The 17,221-nt window shown below is 45.8% G+C and overlaps 1 protein-coding gene across 4 annotated transcripts in view; it reads right to left on the minus strand.

Annotated features, from left to right (window-relative positions):
• Positions 1-2,948: 2,948 nt before the first annotated feature.
• ACSM1 (acyl-CoA synthetase medium chain family member 1) overlaps positions 2,949-17,221 on the minus strand; it is a 30,582-nt gene continuing 16,309 nt past the window's right edge. For all 4 annotated transcript variants that reach the window (XM_010961058.3, XM_010961059.3, XM_045521196.2 and 1 more), the window contains 9 exons: positions 16,073-16,232; positions 13,554-13,633; positions 11,149-11,272; positions 8,854-8,934; positions 8,545-8,646; positions 6,956-7,083; positions 5,778-5,877; positions 4,761-4,880; positions 2,949-3,286 (listed from right to left, as the gene is read on the minus strand). In XM_010961058.3, coding sequence (XP_010959360.2) covers positions 3,200-3,286; positions 4,761-4,880; positions 5,778-5,877; positions 6,956-7,083; positions 8,545-8,646; positions 8,854-8,934; positions 11,149-11,272; positions 13,554-13,633; positions 16,073-16,232 — 982 coding nt within the window. In that variant the 3' untranslated portion in view covers positions 2,949-3,199. The remainder of the gene's footprint in view (positions 3,287-4,760; positions 4,881-5,777; positions 5,878-6,955; positions 7,084-8,544; positions 8,647-8,853; positions 8,935-11,148; positions 11,273-13,553; positions 13,634-16,072; positions 16,233-17,221) is intronic.

Below are 17,221 nucleotides of genomic sequence, written 5' to 3' on the forward strand. Positions count from 1 at the left end.
GGTGGGCAGGGACACAATTGGTTGGACAAACCCCACTGGTGATGGCCTATTCTGGGCCCTGTCCTCAGCTGAGCTTCCTAAAGATGCTTTTCTGCATGACTGACACTGTGTTTCCCTAGCTCCCTCAGGCCCCTGGCAGCTTAAAATCATTGCTTTAAGTCCTGTAGCTTTTTATTATTATGGAAATTTATTGTAAATGGGAAACATTCTATCACTCCTAACAAAACATCAGTATCTTTTTTTTACCATAAATATAAAGAAATCATAAAAAAAAAAAAAACCAAGCAGAACAAAAACAAAACAGGGATAACGAAACAACAGTGTTAAATTCTGTTTAGGTGCAGTTGCCTGCCTAGAATCCCAGAGCTGGGCTGTCTGGGTCTAAAAGGACGGACCAGGCCCAGAAGGGGTGGAAGTCAGACTAGCTCAGAAGCGGATGGGAGACAGGTCCAGCCTATAAGGGACTGAGGACTTCCATGAAGGGTGCTAGGGTCACCCTGACTGTCGCCCAGGCAGGAGTGAGGGCGAGAAGGAGAAGTGAACCGAGTTTGGGGGCCTGGAAACGGCGAGATCGCTTGTGCAGCTGAGCGATCATCCCCAAAGCCCATTCGGCCTCCGGTCCGGAGGAGCCCTTTGTGACCCCTGGAGGCAGGGCCAGGAGCCTCAGGCTTGCGACCCAGCTGTGCTCCTTACTGGCAGTGTGACCCTGGGTGATTTTCCTTCCCTAAAATGGGCGTGTCCATTCCTGCATCCAAAGACTGTCATGAGGACAAGGCGGGGACTTGCCCTGAGCACCTGCGCTCGTTAACATCGTCCTCTCCCGGGAGCAGCCGTCCTCCCAGAACTGGTGCCTTAGAAGGTGTGCAGCCTTGAAGGCCCCTCCTGTTACCAGCCTGTGCTAACCAAGCGCTGCACTTTGCAGGCAGCTTCTCACAGGACCCTGAGGACGTACCATCTCTGTCCCCATTGCACAGATGGAAAAATCAGGCTCAGAGTGGTCAGTGAGAGGGACCAGAGAGAAGCTTTGCCCGTGGCCCAGCTTTGCTCAGGGTCAGCCCTGCTCAGAAGATGAAGCCAAACCAGGCAGCCGCAGTCACAGCCCACTTCTCCACCTCAGTCACTGCTGTGAATACTGTCTTATCATATAATGGTCCTGAAGACGTCTTTACTGTCACTGTTGTCATTGAACGAGAGGGTGCAGCCCACTCTGACGCACAGAGGTGTCCCGGGGAGGCTCACCTCGCTCCTTCTCTTGACCTTGGGATCCGCTAAGCCCCCAGGCAACACCCCCACTCTAAGTGCACCCTGTCATAGTCCAGTCCCCACCCTATGCCCCTGTCCCCAGCGCCACTCTACCCTGGCCACTCTAGCATCTCAGGCCTGGACACAGCCCTGTGGAAGGTCCTTGCATGGGGCAGATGCCTGGCACTGGGTTTGAACCAGGAAGTACCCCCTTCCCTGACAACTTAGGTGGGGCTGGTCATGCCAGAGTCTCTTCTCCCTGTCTGCAGGGGTCTCCACTGGAGTGGGAGTCTGTGTGTATGTGTGTATGTGTGTGTGTGTGTGTGTATGTGATTGTAGAAATCTGCATGTATAGACCTGTGTGTCTGAGTTTCTGTGTGTGTTTATCAGTTGTAAACATGAATCTTCCATTGCACAGCTATCACTCAGTGTCTCTCTGTTTTTCTCCGTGTGTTTTTCACTGAATGAGTGTGTGTTGGTTGTGCACATCTGTACATGGGTCTGTGACTCAGAGCATTATATGTTAGGTATGTGTCTCAGGGCATATGTGTCCCTGGAGTTGTGTCTGTGTTTTATGTGTGGGTGAGTGTGTTGTGTGTGAAGTTGCCGCCCCTTTGGGTGGACCTGATTCTATCTATGTGTGTTCATCGTCTTTGTGTCTGTGTGTACGTCTCTGCCTGCATGTGTGTGTGTGTGTGCGCGCACACACCTCCATGGTGCTTGTGTGGGTCTGCCCTGAGCACACATGGCCTGAGCATGTGTACCTGTGTGTGTATGTGTGTGTGTTCCCCACAGGGTGTTGTTGCCTGTGTTGGTCTGTGTGGGAGCCTGTCCACGAGCCCTACGCCGGAGTCCCCAGGTGAGGCCGGGGCTGACTGGTGCCTGTGCATCTCCGTGTTAAGGGTGTCTGTGTATTTTCCTGTGAGTGTGTCTATCTGTGCTTCTGAGAAGAGGGCAGCTACCAAGGGGCTCTCTCCATCGGTGCCCCACCAGGAATGGGTGAGAAGAGGACAGTATGTGCTTTTCTCACCCCTAGGCTCAACCTTTGCTGCCTCTGCTCCTTTCAGCCTCTGGTGGCTCCACCTCATGCCTCAAGGATGCATGGAGTGAAGGGTTAGTTCACAGGACCGCAGGCCAGAGGTTCAGAGGGCTCTGGATGGCGGGGGTTATACAGTGTTGGGGAAGGCCTCTGGGGAGGACTCTGGGCCCCTGGGGAGGGGCTGGAGAACAAGGTTCCTGGCTCCCTGGGAAGGACTGGAGGGCTCCTGCCGCACTCCTGGGTTCCCAGAAGCAGGTCCCTCACTCACCTGCACTGGTCCAGCCTGGGACCTGGAAACAGCAGCAGCATTACTGGTGGGCACAGAGGTCGTGGGTCCATGGATGGTCTGGCAGGTGAGTACAGTCACAAGGCTGGGCTGCCCTCCCCCCTTCTCCATTCCCCAGACAGCACACTTGCCCTGCTTCTGGCCTCACTCTCCAGTAGGGCAGAGGCAAGCCAGGCAGGGGCAGACCCCTGGGACCGCATGACCCCTTCCCAGATCTCTGTGCTCCGGTCATTGAGTGGGTGTCAGGGGTCACCCAGAGCCTCTGGGAGCAGGAGGGGGAAACAGGCCCTGGGGGAACCTCTGATGGGGTTTGCAGGAATTAGAGAGGGACAGCGCTTAGGATCAGATCTTTCACAGAATAAATGCACAGCAGAGTCACTGTTGATGCAATGTCAGTATTTTATTGCCTCCAGCCACAATGTGAGCACTCACTTGGGCGATCTGAAAGGAACAGGGGACTTAGGTGAAGGGTAGTGACTGACATTAATTTAAAAGAACAGGAATGCTTGAAGGTTGGCACTCCTAATTCTCTTACAAGTCAACTCTCTATCCTCACTCTCACCATCGTGGGGAAATTGAAGCAGCCAGGGACTTGGCCAAAATCACACAGTGGCTTCTGAGTTAATTGCCAATTACATCTGACCAAACTCCTTCTTCCGAAGTTCACTTCTTTTAATCTTGCCAGTAATGGTTTTAGGCAGCACTGGGACAAACTCCACCTGGTTGAGGATAAAGCAAACCCATTCTAAGTCCCCTGGTCACTTCCTGTCAACCCTCAACTCCCCTCCTTTGCCCCGGCACAGTCCCCCAGACAGGCTGGCACCATGTGGTGGCTTTCATGGGGTCCACTGTGCATGTCAGATTCTCCTCTGACCCCCTGGAGTTGGATGCAGTCCTCTGATGTACTTTGACCAATGGAATGTCAGTAGGAGTGACATGTGCCACCTCTAACAGAGAAGTTGGGAATCACTGAGATGGGCCACCCTCTCTGTCCATCTCTTCTCGTACTCAGGTAGGTATCTACAAGCTGGCTGCCTCTTTATCCTGGTCCCAGGGTGAGGGGATGTGGAGCAAAGACATGAGCAAGAAAGACATCTTCCTTGTTATAATCTACTACAATTTGGGGACTGTTTGTTACCCACAATAACATCTAGCCCTTCCTAACTGGTACACATCCTCTATTCTACTCTCCATAAAGCATCACAGCCTGATGTTAGAAGCATGAACTCTATTGTCAGATACACACAGGTTTGAGTTCCAGCTCTGTCTTTTATTTACTCTAGACTTAGCCAATTTACTTTGAGTCTCTGAGCCTCAGTTTCCTCTCTGTAAACTGGCATGATTATACCATCTGAGGTTGTGGAGAGGATTAAATGAAATAATCATGCATGTAAAGCAGAGCCTGGTAAATGCTCAGTAAATATTAGCTATGTAGCTTTATAGTATGTATTGATTGTAAACATTCAGACAATGCAGTAACGTATTATTACAAAAGAAGGAAATATTAACTTTTTTGTGTATGTACAAACTTTCAAATTTCTTTTTTAAACAAACATGATAATATTATGTATATACTTTCATAACCTGCTTTTTATCTTAATAATATATTATTGTGATATTTTTATGTTAAAAAATTTGCATCATCATTTAAAATTACAGAATAATATTACCTTTCATGAGTACTTTAATCATTTCTCCATTGTTGGACATTTTTGTAGGTTGCACACTTCATTTAGAACAAATGTAGTTGAATTAAAACTATCAGACTGCACCGCATGTTGTTACGATAAATATCACTTTGTTGATTTTTGTTATGTATGTATATGTGTATCGGGTTGCCACATTTGTAATTTCTTACTGTGAATAATATTCTTTAAAAGTTTGGAAGTTGCTGATTTGGATTTCTTTTTCAAATTTTGAAAGATTGTAAATAACCTTCTTAGATATCTTTGGGCTGTGGTCTGATTTTTTTCTTTAGGTTGACACGCCAGAAATGGATGAGTTTCTGACGCAGGATAGAGGTTCCATCCGATTCAGCTGGCTCCCCTACACCCCTAAGCTTCTTCTGCAGAGAAACATACGAGTTCTCTTAGCTACTTAAGCTTCACCCCAGCCACCCACTGAGACTTGAGGCAGAAGAGCTTCCAGAACCACCCCACAGGGACCGGACCCCATCCATCTTCTCTCACTCACCTTCCTGGGGTACTTGTACGGGGCTGTGACTGACTTCACGTGCTGCTGCAACTCCTTGGTGAGCTGGTCTCGATCATGGGACAGGAATTTCGGGGTCAAGACAATAAATGCCTTCACTACCTGCAGTGCAAAACCAGAGTGGAGGCTCAGGGTGAGTGACAACCAACTATCTAGTTTAAAAAGAAAATGCTTATTAAATGAATGGAAAAACACATTGAGAGTTGAGCCTTTGGAAAAGGACAGGATCAGGTTCAAATCCCAATACTTCTAATTTTCATACTTTGCCTTGGAAAATTACTTAACCCCACTTAATGTCAACATCCTTCTCTGTGAAATGGGGAGAGGACAAGTTCATTCCTCATCGGGTTTATGTCAAGCTTCCACGAGATAATACATATAAAACAGGAAGTTAGTTTAAATGTATTTTTATCCCTATGATTGTTATCGTTATTATTGTTTTAGGTAGGGTTCTGTTTTCACTATTACTGTAGGCAGAGTTCTGTGGGCATTTAATAAATGTTGGTAATTGATTATTTTCATATTATTTATGTCCTCATTTAATTTCACAGCGCTTGTACAGAGCAGGTGTTCAATGAACACCTGTTGAATCAAGGAACACATGCTCTCCGTAGTCCGAGCGCTCAATTTCCCATCTGACTCCACACTTACTAGCTGTGTGATCCAGGCAAGTTATTTAACCTCTTTATGCCTCTGTTTCCCTGTCTTAAAAAGGTATAAAAACAGTCCTTAATTCATGATGTTGTGTGAGGGTTAAATGAGCTGGCACATAGCAAGGGTTCATTCAATACTAGATGCCATCAGCCTCAGCGATCAGAAGCATCATGTTTCAGTCACAGATGAGGCCACAGCGCCTCCTGCTGACCACATTGTGTAAGTTCACAGGCACACCAACCACGCCAGATCCAAGATTGCCTAGGTGTGGCCTGGAAGTTTCCCCCGCATCTGCCTTCCCCGTCCCACACCCAGGCGCGATGACCTCCACGTCCTCCTCCTCACCTCCCCTCGAATCGGGTCCGGGCTGCTCACCACAGCGGACTCAGCCACCGCTGGGTGCTCCGCCAGGGCATTCTCCACTTCCGATGGCCCGATACGGTACCTGCAAGACCAGTGGTTCCTCCTGAGCAAATGCCAGGGCTAGGATGACCCAGGCCCTCAAATCTCATCTTTTGGACAGCCGCATATTTCCTTGGCACAGAGGGTAACTGTCAAGGGGAACCAGAGGCCCATGCAAAGGCTGTGCAGTGGGACTAAAATGGGAATTCCGTGCTGCCAAATACAAGGCTCAGATGCTTCCCGGGGCCTCTCACCTCGCTGCCCAGGTGGGGGAGCAGGGTGAATGCGTCATCCTCCCAGAGCCTGGGGGCTTGGATCAAGCAGCTTCCCCTGGCATGAAACCTCTTGGAAGTCCCAAACTTTATCTTAAACATTCATACAAATCCTACATCCTATTCCTCACTTCATCAGCATTTGTTTTAAAAGTTTAAAAAAAAAAAACCCTCTAATTTTCTGAAATATCTTAAAGAACTTGTTATTCTTGTTATGTCTAGTTAATAGCCAAGTCAGGGTTAGTTACAACCGCGTTGGAGTCAGACTGCCTTGGCTCAAATCTGGGCTGTGTTCTGTACTGTCTTTGAAACTTCTGGCAACTGTTTCCACTAGTCAGTGACTCAGTCTCCTTACGTAAAATGGTCATAATCACATCTACCTTCTAGCACTGAGGGGTGGGTTGTATAGAGCACCACAGAGAGTGCTGTCACATAGTAAGTACTCCAAAAAAGGGTCATTTTTAATTATTATTATTATTGTTGTTGTTGTTGTTGTTAGTATGTTTTTCTGTGTCATATTGCGCTTCATTAAAGGAGCACAAATACAGAATAAGCTCCCTCAATGAACAGGAGCCAAAGTCAAGTCTTCCCTCCCAATCCGTTTAAATTGCATGATGTCTTATTATGGCTCTCCTCCGGGTCTTCTTGAACTTTAGTTTGCTTGATCCTTCTGGTGATGGGGCTTGGGGAAGGTACAGCGGTACCCTCAGGCCAGGGCCCCATGGACGTGGCTCTGTTCAGCATTAGGCTGAGAGTCCATCACCAACGCATGAAGGAGTGTTTGAGGAAGCCAGATCCCACTAGGCAGGTGAGGATGGGACCTCCCGGCACAAGGTCAGCCGCACCTACCCGGATGCGTTGATGATATCATCCGCCCTCCCCAGGAAAAAGAAGTAGCCCTCTGTATCAACAGTTGCTCTGTCCCCAGTGTTGTAAAAGTCCCCACACTCCACTTCCTCTGTCTTCACTGGGTCATTCTGCAAAGAGAATAGCACCCCTTTTGTTGGAAACAATGAGTTTAGAGACATAAGGTAGGATTCAGATGTGGGTTCAAACCCTGCTTCTGGCTCTGCCTGGCACCTGGGCAATTTTTATAATTCGATCTCTGAATCTGTTTTCATTACATGCAAGCACTTAAGGCATGCTATTGGACAATGAGTGGACTAAATATTAAGCCAACTTTAAGGACAATTTTTAAAAATAACACCTGACTTTCGTGTGGTGCTCCAGTAGAATAAAATTTCCACTGGAGCATAAACTCCATTAATTGTATTCCCTGTTATAAGCTCAGCATTCATACAGTGCCTGGACAGGTGGGAGGTGTCAATAAATGTTTGCTGAATGAATTTTCTTTCCAAAATATTACCTCATTGGAGCCTCACAGAAAGCCTGCAAAGCTGGTACTTTCAATTAAACTTTTAATCTTAAGATAATCATATATTTGCATGCAGTTATAAGAAATAACACGGAGAGATCCTTAGCACCTTTTATCCAGTTTCTCCCAATGGTAACATCTTGCAAAAACAATGTTCAATATCACAACCAGGATATTTACATTGATACCATCCACCAGTCTCACTCAGATTTCCCCGGGTTTTCTTTTTGTTTTTTAACTTGTACTCATTTGTGTGTGTGTGTGTGTGTGTGTGTGTGTGTGTGAGTGTATTCAGTTCTAGGCAATTTTATCCCATGTGTGGGTCTGTGTATCTACCACCACAGCCAAGATAAAGAGCCGTCCCGTCATACCAGAATCTCTCATGTTACTTTTGTATCCACATAGGGATAAGAAAACAGCTCAGTGGCGCAGAGCTGGTAACTGGTAAAAGCCAGGCTGAAACCCAGGCTGCCGGCCCCAGCGCCTGTCTTCCGGACTGGAACACTGGTGTCAGTTCCACACGAGAGATGTTCCGAGATCCAGAGACTGTAATCCCTGGATTTCTCATTTAGGGTTTGGAACCCAAAACACATCACTTTGAACCACAGACCTGCCATTTATTTGACATGGGACAGAAACATAAAGGTTCCAGTCTGCCATTTCTTCCTCTTTAAAGTGAGGATGGTAGTGTCCCCTGGAGGCTTAGCAAGACTAATAGGTTTGTTCGCATCCTGTTGGCAAGTGGGATGGTATGATTTGACTCCAGTCAAAGCCAGCATCCTTAACCGCAAGAAATCAATGGATTCCTAGCCTGGGGGCTCTGAAGCCAGGCTTTTTTCTACCCCATCAGTCAATCTCTATGTACCAGAAGGGTTATGACAGAAAGGGATGTGGGAACACAGGATGATCTTTGAGATTAATTAGAACGTTTCATTGAGTCGGAGAGAACAAAGGAAGATGGAAGAAGTCTCAGGGTGCCGAGTTGAGCCCAGCCCCTTACCACCTACGCAGCTCCCTGCGTGGCTCCTTGGGGCTTGGATGGAGGCAGGTGATGTGTCCTCACCTCATAGCACATGAAGAGGCCCAAGGGCTTGACGGGCTTGATCCTGATGCCAAGGATGCCTTCGGTGTCAGGTGGCAGGATGTTACCCTTGTCATCAATGATCTGGAGCAAGACACGTGTAAGTCCCATCCTGCAGGTGTCCCCAGCACTGCTGCCCCACACAAACATTGCCTGGCTTATTCATGTGGCACATAAGTAAGTAGGAGGAGAGGAGGAAGGACAACTGGGAGGCACGCCCGGTGCTGTCACACAGCGGCCCACCCCCAGCTGAGCACTACCTGCTCTCTGCCAGTGCCTTTACCACCAGACCTGAATGTCGAAGGGTGGGATGGCCTTCCCCATGGAACCTGGCTTGATCTTCATCCCCCGGAAAATGCCACAAGTTACTCCCTGTTCACAAAAGAAGAGAACTGGGGTTGGTCAAGAGTCCAGGTTGATCACAAAGCAGCAAGAATCAAACACTGCATCCTCGCTCGTAGATGTCATTTGATGCTGTGCAAAGAGCCCTTGTGGGGAAACGGGAAGGCATCAACCCGACCCTATTCAGCAGATGTGCACTGCACTTGACATGGGGCTGGACCTGTGCTGCGTGCTGGGGCTACAGAGTCCAGTGGGAGAGGCCAAGAAGAAGCAGAAGGGTGAGCCCCGGGCTGTGGGCATGTAATGCAGGGTATGGAGTGCTCAGTGTACGTCAGACACGTGTCCATTTGCCAGGGGGAGGTCATGAGTCCATTTAACAAACACTTTCTTGGAGCTGCTTAAGCTACTTCTTAGAGATGTGTTGAGGGTATTCAGATCGCTCCCTCTGCACTGCCTCATCCGCTTTGTCTTCTCGATGAACCGTATTCCTTCTTTACCGTTCTCCAAAATAGCCTTCTTCCTAAAGTTAAGTGCTTTATGCTCAGACGAGCCAAGGTCTAAATCTTGACTCTACCACTCACTAGCTGTGTGTCAACCAACCCTCCCTGATCTACTCCTCTGTCAAAGGGAGGTCATTACAACGTCTATCTCTTAGAGGGCTTGCAGGTGTATGCCAGGCACACACCACGTGTTCAATAAACAGCTACTACTAGCTACCATTCTGGCTCCAAGAAGAGTTAGTTGGGAGAGTCTCTTTCTGTGGTATCCACCCCCTCCACTTCTACTGTGGCCACTTCATTTCGCTTGTCTGTTTCCCTCAGTAGATGAGGAGTATTCAGAGACTAGAGATTGCCCCGTCCACTCTATACTCCCAGCATCTAACACAGTACCTACCGAAAAGCAACTCTGACAACCATAACTGCAGTGTAAGCATGCACGAGGGGTTGAAGGCTGTGGCCAGGGCTTTGTACACTTTCTTTCATTTACCCTATGACAACCCAGCAAGATGGGCACTATCTTTCCATTTTGGAGATGGGGGATCTGGACCCTGCAAGATCCAAGGATATGCCTACAGTGTGTGGCCTGTAATTGGCAAGGCTGAGATTTGAATTGGGGTCTGAACCCTTTCCCCTCTGCTCTGTCACTGCTCACACTGCAGGGATGTGGAAAATGTTGCACACATGAGTGGATAGGTCTGAAAACGCTTGGAGAAATAAAATACCATCCAGGTGTCAGGGAGTATTCTGTTGATACAAAAAGCTGATGCAAAAGGGGTGGAGGTCATGGGTGGAGAGTGTAGTTCTCGCCTCGCCCTCCTCCTTATCCCAATACAAAGCGTGAGCCAGCAAGGACAGGCCGAGAGTCGTAGCATCTCTCAGGCCTGGAAGCAGACCCATTAACTGATTAATTGATTATTAAAAAAAGTTTTGGCAAAAAAGTGTCAGACAAGTATGTGCATTGAGACTAAAACAGCTATTTTGCCGCAGGTGCTGAGATGGCAGTCATCCCTCTGTCAGCTGAAGGGATGATGGGGAGGTGGAGGAAGGTGACTCTGTGCAGCATCGGAAATGGATTGAGAATGTGTTGGAAGAGAGATACTGGATCATGGATGAAGTCCGTGAGGCTGAAGACATGTATGATCCTCTGAATGCCCTGCCCACCTGACTGCTCAGTGACCCTCTTTGGGATCACACTGTGTGTGTGCTGGGGTGCGGGCTGTGGTGTATACAGAAGGTCCGTGCTCCTCCTAGTGTCTCACAATCAGACCTGTGTGCTGTCCTCATAAACACCCAGAAATGAACTAATGAGCTCCTGGGGCCCGCTCCTGCCTGCCTCTGTGGTTTCTGCCTAGGAAGGGGTGGTGAAGTCGACAGGACTTGTGTTGGTGGCCTCCATGTTACTGGAGAGTGCCTTCTATCCCACTGCCCCTCCTTTGCTTCCTTAGACGAATGATCGCAGGTACAGTGTGGCACCATGTGCTTAGGCTCCTTTTTAAGTTTTTGTCCAATAGTTCTTAGCATGTTGGTTTCTTGACAAGTTGATGAGCTGTGAATTGTCTTTTGGCAAATTTATTTGGGACAAATTAACCTAGAGCTCTGGATCCTCTTATTGGCTTTGAGCAAGGCTCTCCATGCACACGGGGAGGTGGGGTGGGCACTGCACACACTCATGGCACGATTCACATCATCCGCTGGCCTCATGCTAAGAACATCCTGACTGGCTCAGAAGGGACCGCTCACCTACCGTTTCTGACTGTCCGTAGGCCTGGTAGAGCAGAATCCCTGTCTGTTTCCTCCACTGTTCTTGTTCCTCGGGCAGCAGGGCCTCTCCCCCAGCGCAACAGTGCTCCAGGGTGGGGAACCTGAGGCTAAGGGCGGAGGCAATGTGTCAACAGAAGTTCAGGTGAAGCTTGGATGCTCTGCCCCAGGCCTAGGGTGTTGAGAGCAATTATCATCTGGATCATTCATCCTTCTGCCTCTTCAATTTCTTATTTGCCTTCTGGGCATTTTACAGATGGTCAAGTCCACATGGAAGTCACTCACTTCCTGCCAGTCTCTGTTAACTCTTCTGGTGGGGGTAGGTGGTGGTAGTGAGGCTAATGGGTTAAGCCAGGGAGATCAGGATTAAATGTGGGTGTTGATGTAACTACAGGGAGAAAAATGTGCTTAGAATTCATCTTAGGGAAGCATTCTCTGTGGCCAAGAGAGATGCTTTTATAAACCATAAGGGCTGAGGGACAAGACCCTGAGGATGTGCTAGGACGGTAACAGACCTACACTGCCTTCTGCGGAGCGTGGCGTTATGTGAACTGAAGGAATTCTGTGTTTCTGAGCAGAAAACACAAGTTAGAGGTTGGAAACAAATCGCTCAGGATATCAAAGACAATTGGGCTAAGTGTAAGAAAAGAGAAAGACCACAGGTAACATCCTTGGGAGAAGGAATTTTGTAGAGAACAGAAAAGTCTGCTGTGAGCATCTGCAGTAGTTTTCTAGGTACACTATGTGGTGTAAATTCTCTCATCCATTTCCCTATAAATAATACAAAAGCAAGCACAAAATAATGATGGATTCCTTGAAAGAAATAGGAAGAGAAGAAGTGACTGAAGTCTGAGTACCAGCTGGCACAAAGCTGAGCTGGGCCAGCTCTTTGGGCTGAGGGAGGTGGCAGACATCTGGTTTACCTTTCCACCCTTGTAACGCTCTCCTGGTACATACAGAGCCAGGAGTGATGGACAGGAGGGCTAGTTTCATGCAGGGTATATTCCTTATTCTTCCTGAACTTTATCCAAAGTGCAAAACATGAGCAGAGTCTTCTGATGGAGTCCACAGTTATGCCCTGGCTGGATTTTTACTGGGTTTGGATGAAGTCATCATCTCAAGAATGCTGCAGAAAGTGACTATAATATGAGCTTTGAAAGGCAGATGGAAACATGCTCCAGCCAGACTGCTGGCTCATGAATAAAATCAAGCTGTATATTTCTGAGTAATCTTCATAAGTTGTTGAACTCCTTGATATTTTAACTCTTATGCCTAAGCCATGTTATCTCTGGTTTTTGAAGCAGTCACTTCAATTGCAAAGTCTCTAAAGGACTGATAAATGACCATAAAGTTCAAAGAACAGATTTGAGGTTAATTAAAAATTAATCCACAAACATGGGGAAATGCAAAAAAAAAAAAGGTTACTATGCATCCGTCAGATTGGCAAAAACTAAAAACTCTGACAACAACAAATATTGCTAAGGATGTGGAACAGTGGGAATCCTCCTACCCTGCTCGCGGGAGCCTAAATTGGTTTAATACTTTGGAAAATAGAGTGGTAAGGTACAATGTCACTGTGACCTAGAAATTCCTCTGCCAGAAAAGCTCTACAGAAATGTGTGCTGGTGCATCAAGGTACATGTGCAAGAATTCGATGCAGCATTAATTTTCAGTAGCCTCGAACTGAGAGCTATCCAAATGTCCATTAATGATAGAACTGATTAAAAATATGGTATTTTCATAAAATGGAATATTACACAGTAATGAAGATTAACTCCAGCATTATGTAACAACACAGACATATCTGAGAAACATGTTGAAAAAAAGAAACCAGATGTGATAGAATAATGTATGATTACATAAAGTTCAAAAGCAAATAAAATGGAGTAATTTGTTTAAGGATATTTCCTTAGGAGGTAAACTATGAGGAAAAGCAAGGAAATGAACACCATAAAAGTCAAGATAGTGAAATCCTTTAGGGGAGATGGAGAGGCATGAGGAGGTCTCTGGGGCACTGACAGTGTTCTATTTTGGTGACCTGGGTGAGTGTTTACATAGGTGTTTATTTTCAACAATTCATTAATCTGTAAACGTAAATCTTACCTATTTTTCTGTATGTTTATCTCACAACAAAAATGTTTTGAAAAGAAAAAACCACAGTGATACAAGGCTCACTGAGTGTTTCATTTGGTTCTTTGAGCCCTGCTTAATGAAATAATTAGAATGGCTGCTAATTATCACCACCAACATTTACCCACCCTCCCCATTCCACACACACACACACACACACACACACACACAATCCTCAAAGAACCAGAGTTAAAAACAGTCAGATTCCTTAAAGTCCTACTCACAGATTGTTGTTATCAGCCACAGCCCCTTCTACCATACCTGGTGGAATTCTGCTGCAGAATCATTCGAAACACAGAGGGTGCAGCAAGGCAGTAGGTAATGGGGTATTTGAAAAATGTCTAGAAAGTGAGAAGAGAAGAAATTTTAGTTTTACAGTTAAGATTTAAAATATCAATCTATTATTAACACTTTAGTTCTGATCTCCCCTCTAGGAGAGCCCATTTATTCATTTGTTAATTTCTTCAGTGTTCCTAAATTGAGCATGAATTTTGTACACAGCATGTGTCAGGTACTGTTAGGAGAGAAGCAAGAAAGTCTAAGTTGAGGGGGTGGGCAGAGAAGAAATGGAGAGGAAGTTTTGTTTTGTGAATCTAAATAGTAAATTTTTAATTTACCATTCTTACCAGTCACTATCTCCCATCTTCAATAAGAGAGACTGAAACTAAGTAAATTTAAAAGTTTATTACATTATTGTTTAAAAGTAAGCCAGAAAGAGAAGGGAAAATACCATATGCTATTACTCATATGTGGAATCTAAAAAAATAAAATAAAAAAAGGGTACCAATGAACTCATCTATAAAACAGAAACAGATTCATAGTAAACAATCTTACGGTTACTGGGGAAAAGGGGTGGGAAGGGATAAATTTGGGAGTTTGAGATCTGCAGATGTTAGCCACTATATATAAAAATAGATTTTAAAAAAACCAAGTTTCTTCTGTATAGCACAGGGAACTATATTCAATATCTTGCAATGGCCTTTAATGAAAAAGAATATGAAAACAAATGCATGTATGTATATGCATGACTGGGACATTGTGCTGTACACCAGAAACTGACACATTGTAACCGACTGTACTTCAATTAAAAAAAGTTTATTGCAAAACATTCATAAAAATAACAAGTAGGAAATAAATCAGAATCATTAAACTTTCAAATGCTGGGGTTTTGGTAGATTTGTAGAATTAATACTATGAAATAATTCAAGCTTAAAACACACTGAGCCTTTTGGAAGATCCCTTGAAGGGGAAGGAGAATTAGACCTGGTGGAGGGAGGGGAAAGGTGGAGTCCGTGTTGTTCCTGCAGCTTTATGCTTCTGGGGCTGACAGGATGTGAGCAGAAAATGATGGAGAGGCAGATATTAATATCAGGGCAGGGAATGAGAAATGAGAGGTGCAGTCTCAGGTGTTGGAGGGATGGTCAGACGGACATAACCAACCAGCAGACAAACATGGGAGAATTAGTCTGGTAGACTCAGGGTACAGTTTTGAGAGCCACCTGAACAGATGTGCCTCCTGGAGAAATAGAAGTGAAAGAAATGTTTGGAAGGGAAGGGAGGTTGATGGTAGACCCCTGGAGGATGACAGTGTTCAGGAGTAACCTGGGTGAAGAGGAGGTGGCTGTGGTGGGTTGAAAATGTTCTATGGAGAAATTTGATATTAAGGGAGGAAAGACGGGGTTGGTCCAATTTGTACTGGAGTGAAGAGAAGGTATTTTTAGGATGGGGAATTTGGATGTGTTTATGGCTTGAGGGAGTGGAGTTAATGAAAAGGGAGAGATTGAAAATACAGGAGAGAAGGTTTAATGGATTAAAGATTAATAGAAAGGGTCTCCAAACAGAAGGGCAGGGAAAGAACACGATCCCCATCAATTGTCAGGAGGGAGTTGGACTTTGAGAGGCGAAGGGGCAGGTCTGCCTCTGAGATGGAAAGCAAAGGAGTGAGTGGAGACACAAAGACACAATTCTCAGGTGAAGAAAAATACATTGCAGGAGTTCATGAGGGTGACCTCACTTAGCATGCTGTGTGCATAACAGCAACTGCTAACACTTACTGTGTTGTCTGTGTTCCAGTTTCAGGGCTGAAAACTGCACACACTTTTCCTGTATCATCTCATTAATATTCCCAACAATTTGTAGAGGTTGTAACCATTAAAACTCCCGTTTTACTAATAAGGAAAACTGAAGCTCAGAATGGTAAGTTTAAACCACTAATAAATGTTAAAACGTGGGATAAGAAGCTAGAGCTGTCATTTTGCAAAGGCTCTGTTTCTAATCACATCATTAGATTAAGTAACCACACACACACACACATACACACATGAAAATGAGCTCCCTGGCCCTTCTAGAGCCAGGGTCCAGAATCCAGAAGACCTGAGCTTGTTCTGGTTGCTTTAACTTCTTAAAATATATATTCCAGTTCCTGAGTCCACCAAGTCCAATCCATAGGTCTGAGGAAAGGTCTGGAATATGTGCTTTCTTGTCTATGGCCATACCACCCTGAATGCTCCCGATCTTGTCTGATCTCTGAAGCTAAGCAGGCTCGGGCCTGGCTTGTACTTGGATGGGAATATGTATTTTCTTCAAGGTTGCATCTTGATGTAATTCTGGTAACAATGACTAATTCAGTGCTTCACAATTTGGGAAACCCAGAACTAGAGTTATATTATGCTAATACACTTCTTTGCTAAATAAAATCTTTCTCAGCTGGATCTAGCTTTTGAACTTGAAAATGAGTTTCTTCCTGGAGTTTGTTGATATTAAAAGGTTAGTCTTCTTACCTGTATCATGTTCTTGGGGTCAAACGGGCTCAGATGATGGACAAAGACTGTAGACCCTGCTGTCCATGGTTCAAGCAGAGACCCCAGCATAGACATAATCCAGCCTGTGTCTGACGGGCACCAGAAGACATCAGACGTCTTCAGCTTCAGAAATTGCCTGCTAACTCCAAAATACAGTGGCCTCAGATGCTATTCTGGCTACACAAATGCCCTTCTCTCCAGCCCCATTCCTCCAGGGTTTTGCCACTCAGTTGTTATCATTAGCATAAATACTGTCTACAAAAAGCCTTCTCTGCTCCCTGGTCTAATTAATAAGTTAAAAATATATAGAACTTGGTCTGGTTTGAATATTATTAGTTGGGGGAAGGGGAGAAGGGATAAGACTTTGGTTTAAAATTGCTTTCTTTCTTTTATATGTAAACCAGGTGTCAGCAATATATTTTTTTAAAAACATCGAAAGTCGGTTTGAACCAGGGCCCTGTGAGGAACAAGCCTATACAACTTCGTCTAAAACCAAATAATCAAATGAAGGGTTATCACAGCTTCTGCACAGACCTGGGTTCAAATAGTGGGATACTTTCCCAGGGTTGAGCCTGTTGCTACAGGTCCCAGAGTAACAGCGTGTTAGAAATTTTGCAACAAGTCTCAAGGGCAGGAGCACATAAACAACGTTTTTTTCTTGGGAAACCATGATGGCTACAGCTTCAGCCTCTAGGTTTGCTCTAGGCTGGGGCAGCAGCTTGGTGTGGCTTGGCTCCAGTTTCCTAACAGCTCATGACTGGGGAAACGCCAAGCCTGATTTGTTCACAGTTGAGGAGAGGAGAGGACCTGTCACTGCAGGTCACATTGCTGAAACATTTTATCTTTCCCCACCAAACCCTGAAACACACAAAGGTCTGTGGTTTCTGTGGTTTGCAGATCCCACATTTCCTCCACACCTCCTGTGCAGGTGCTCAGGCGGGACCCAAATGTGCCTCCTTTGTCATTCAAGTGCCTGTCAGCAAACACTTAGACCTAGCCTACGTCTCTCACGCCATCAGGGGTCTGAGCCAAAGAGATCAGAAAGGAGAAACAGGATGGGGTCATTTCCATTTAGAGTTCCTTTTCCAGCACATACACAAACACACTCCACCCCAGATCTGAGTGCCA

This window comes from Camelus bactrianus, chromosome 18, assembly GCF_048773025.1.
Source record: "Camelus bactrianus isolate YW-2024 breed Bactrian camel chromosome 18, ASM4877302v1, whole genome shotgun sequence".
Lineage (NCBI taxonomy): Eukaryota > Metazoa > Chordata > Mammalia > Artiodactyla > Camelidae > Camelus > Camelus bactrianus.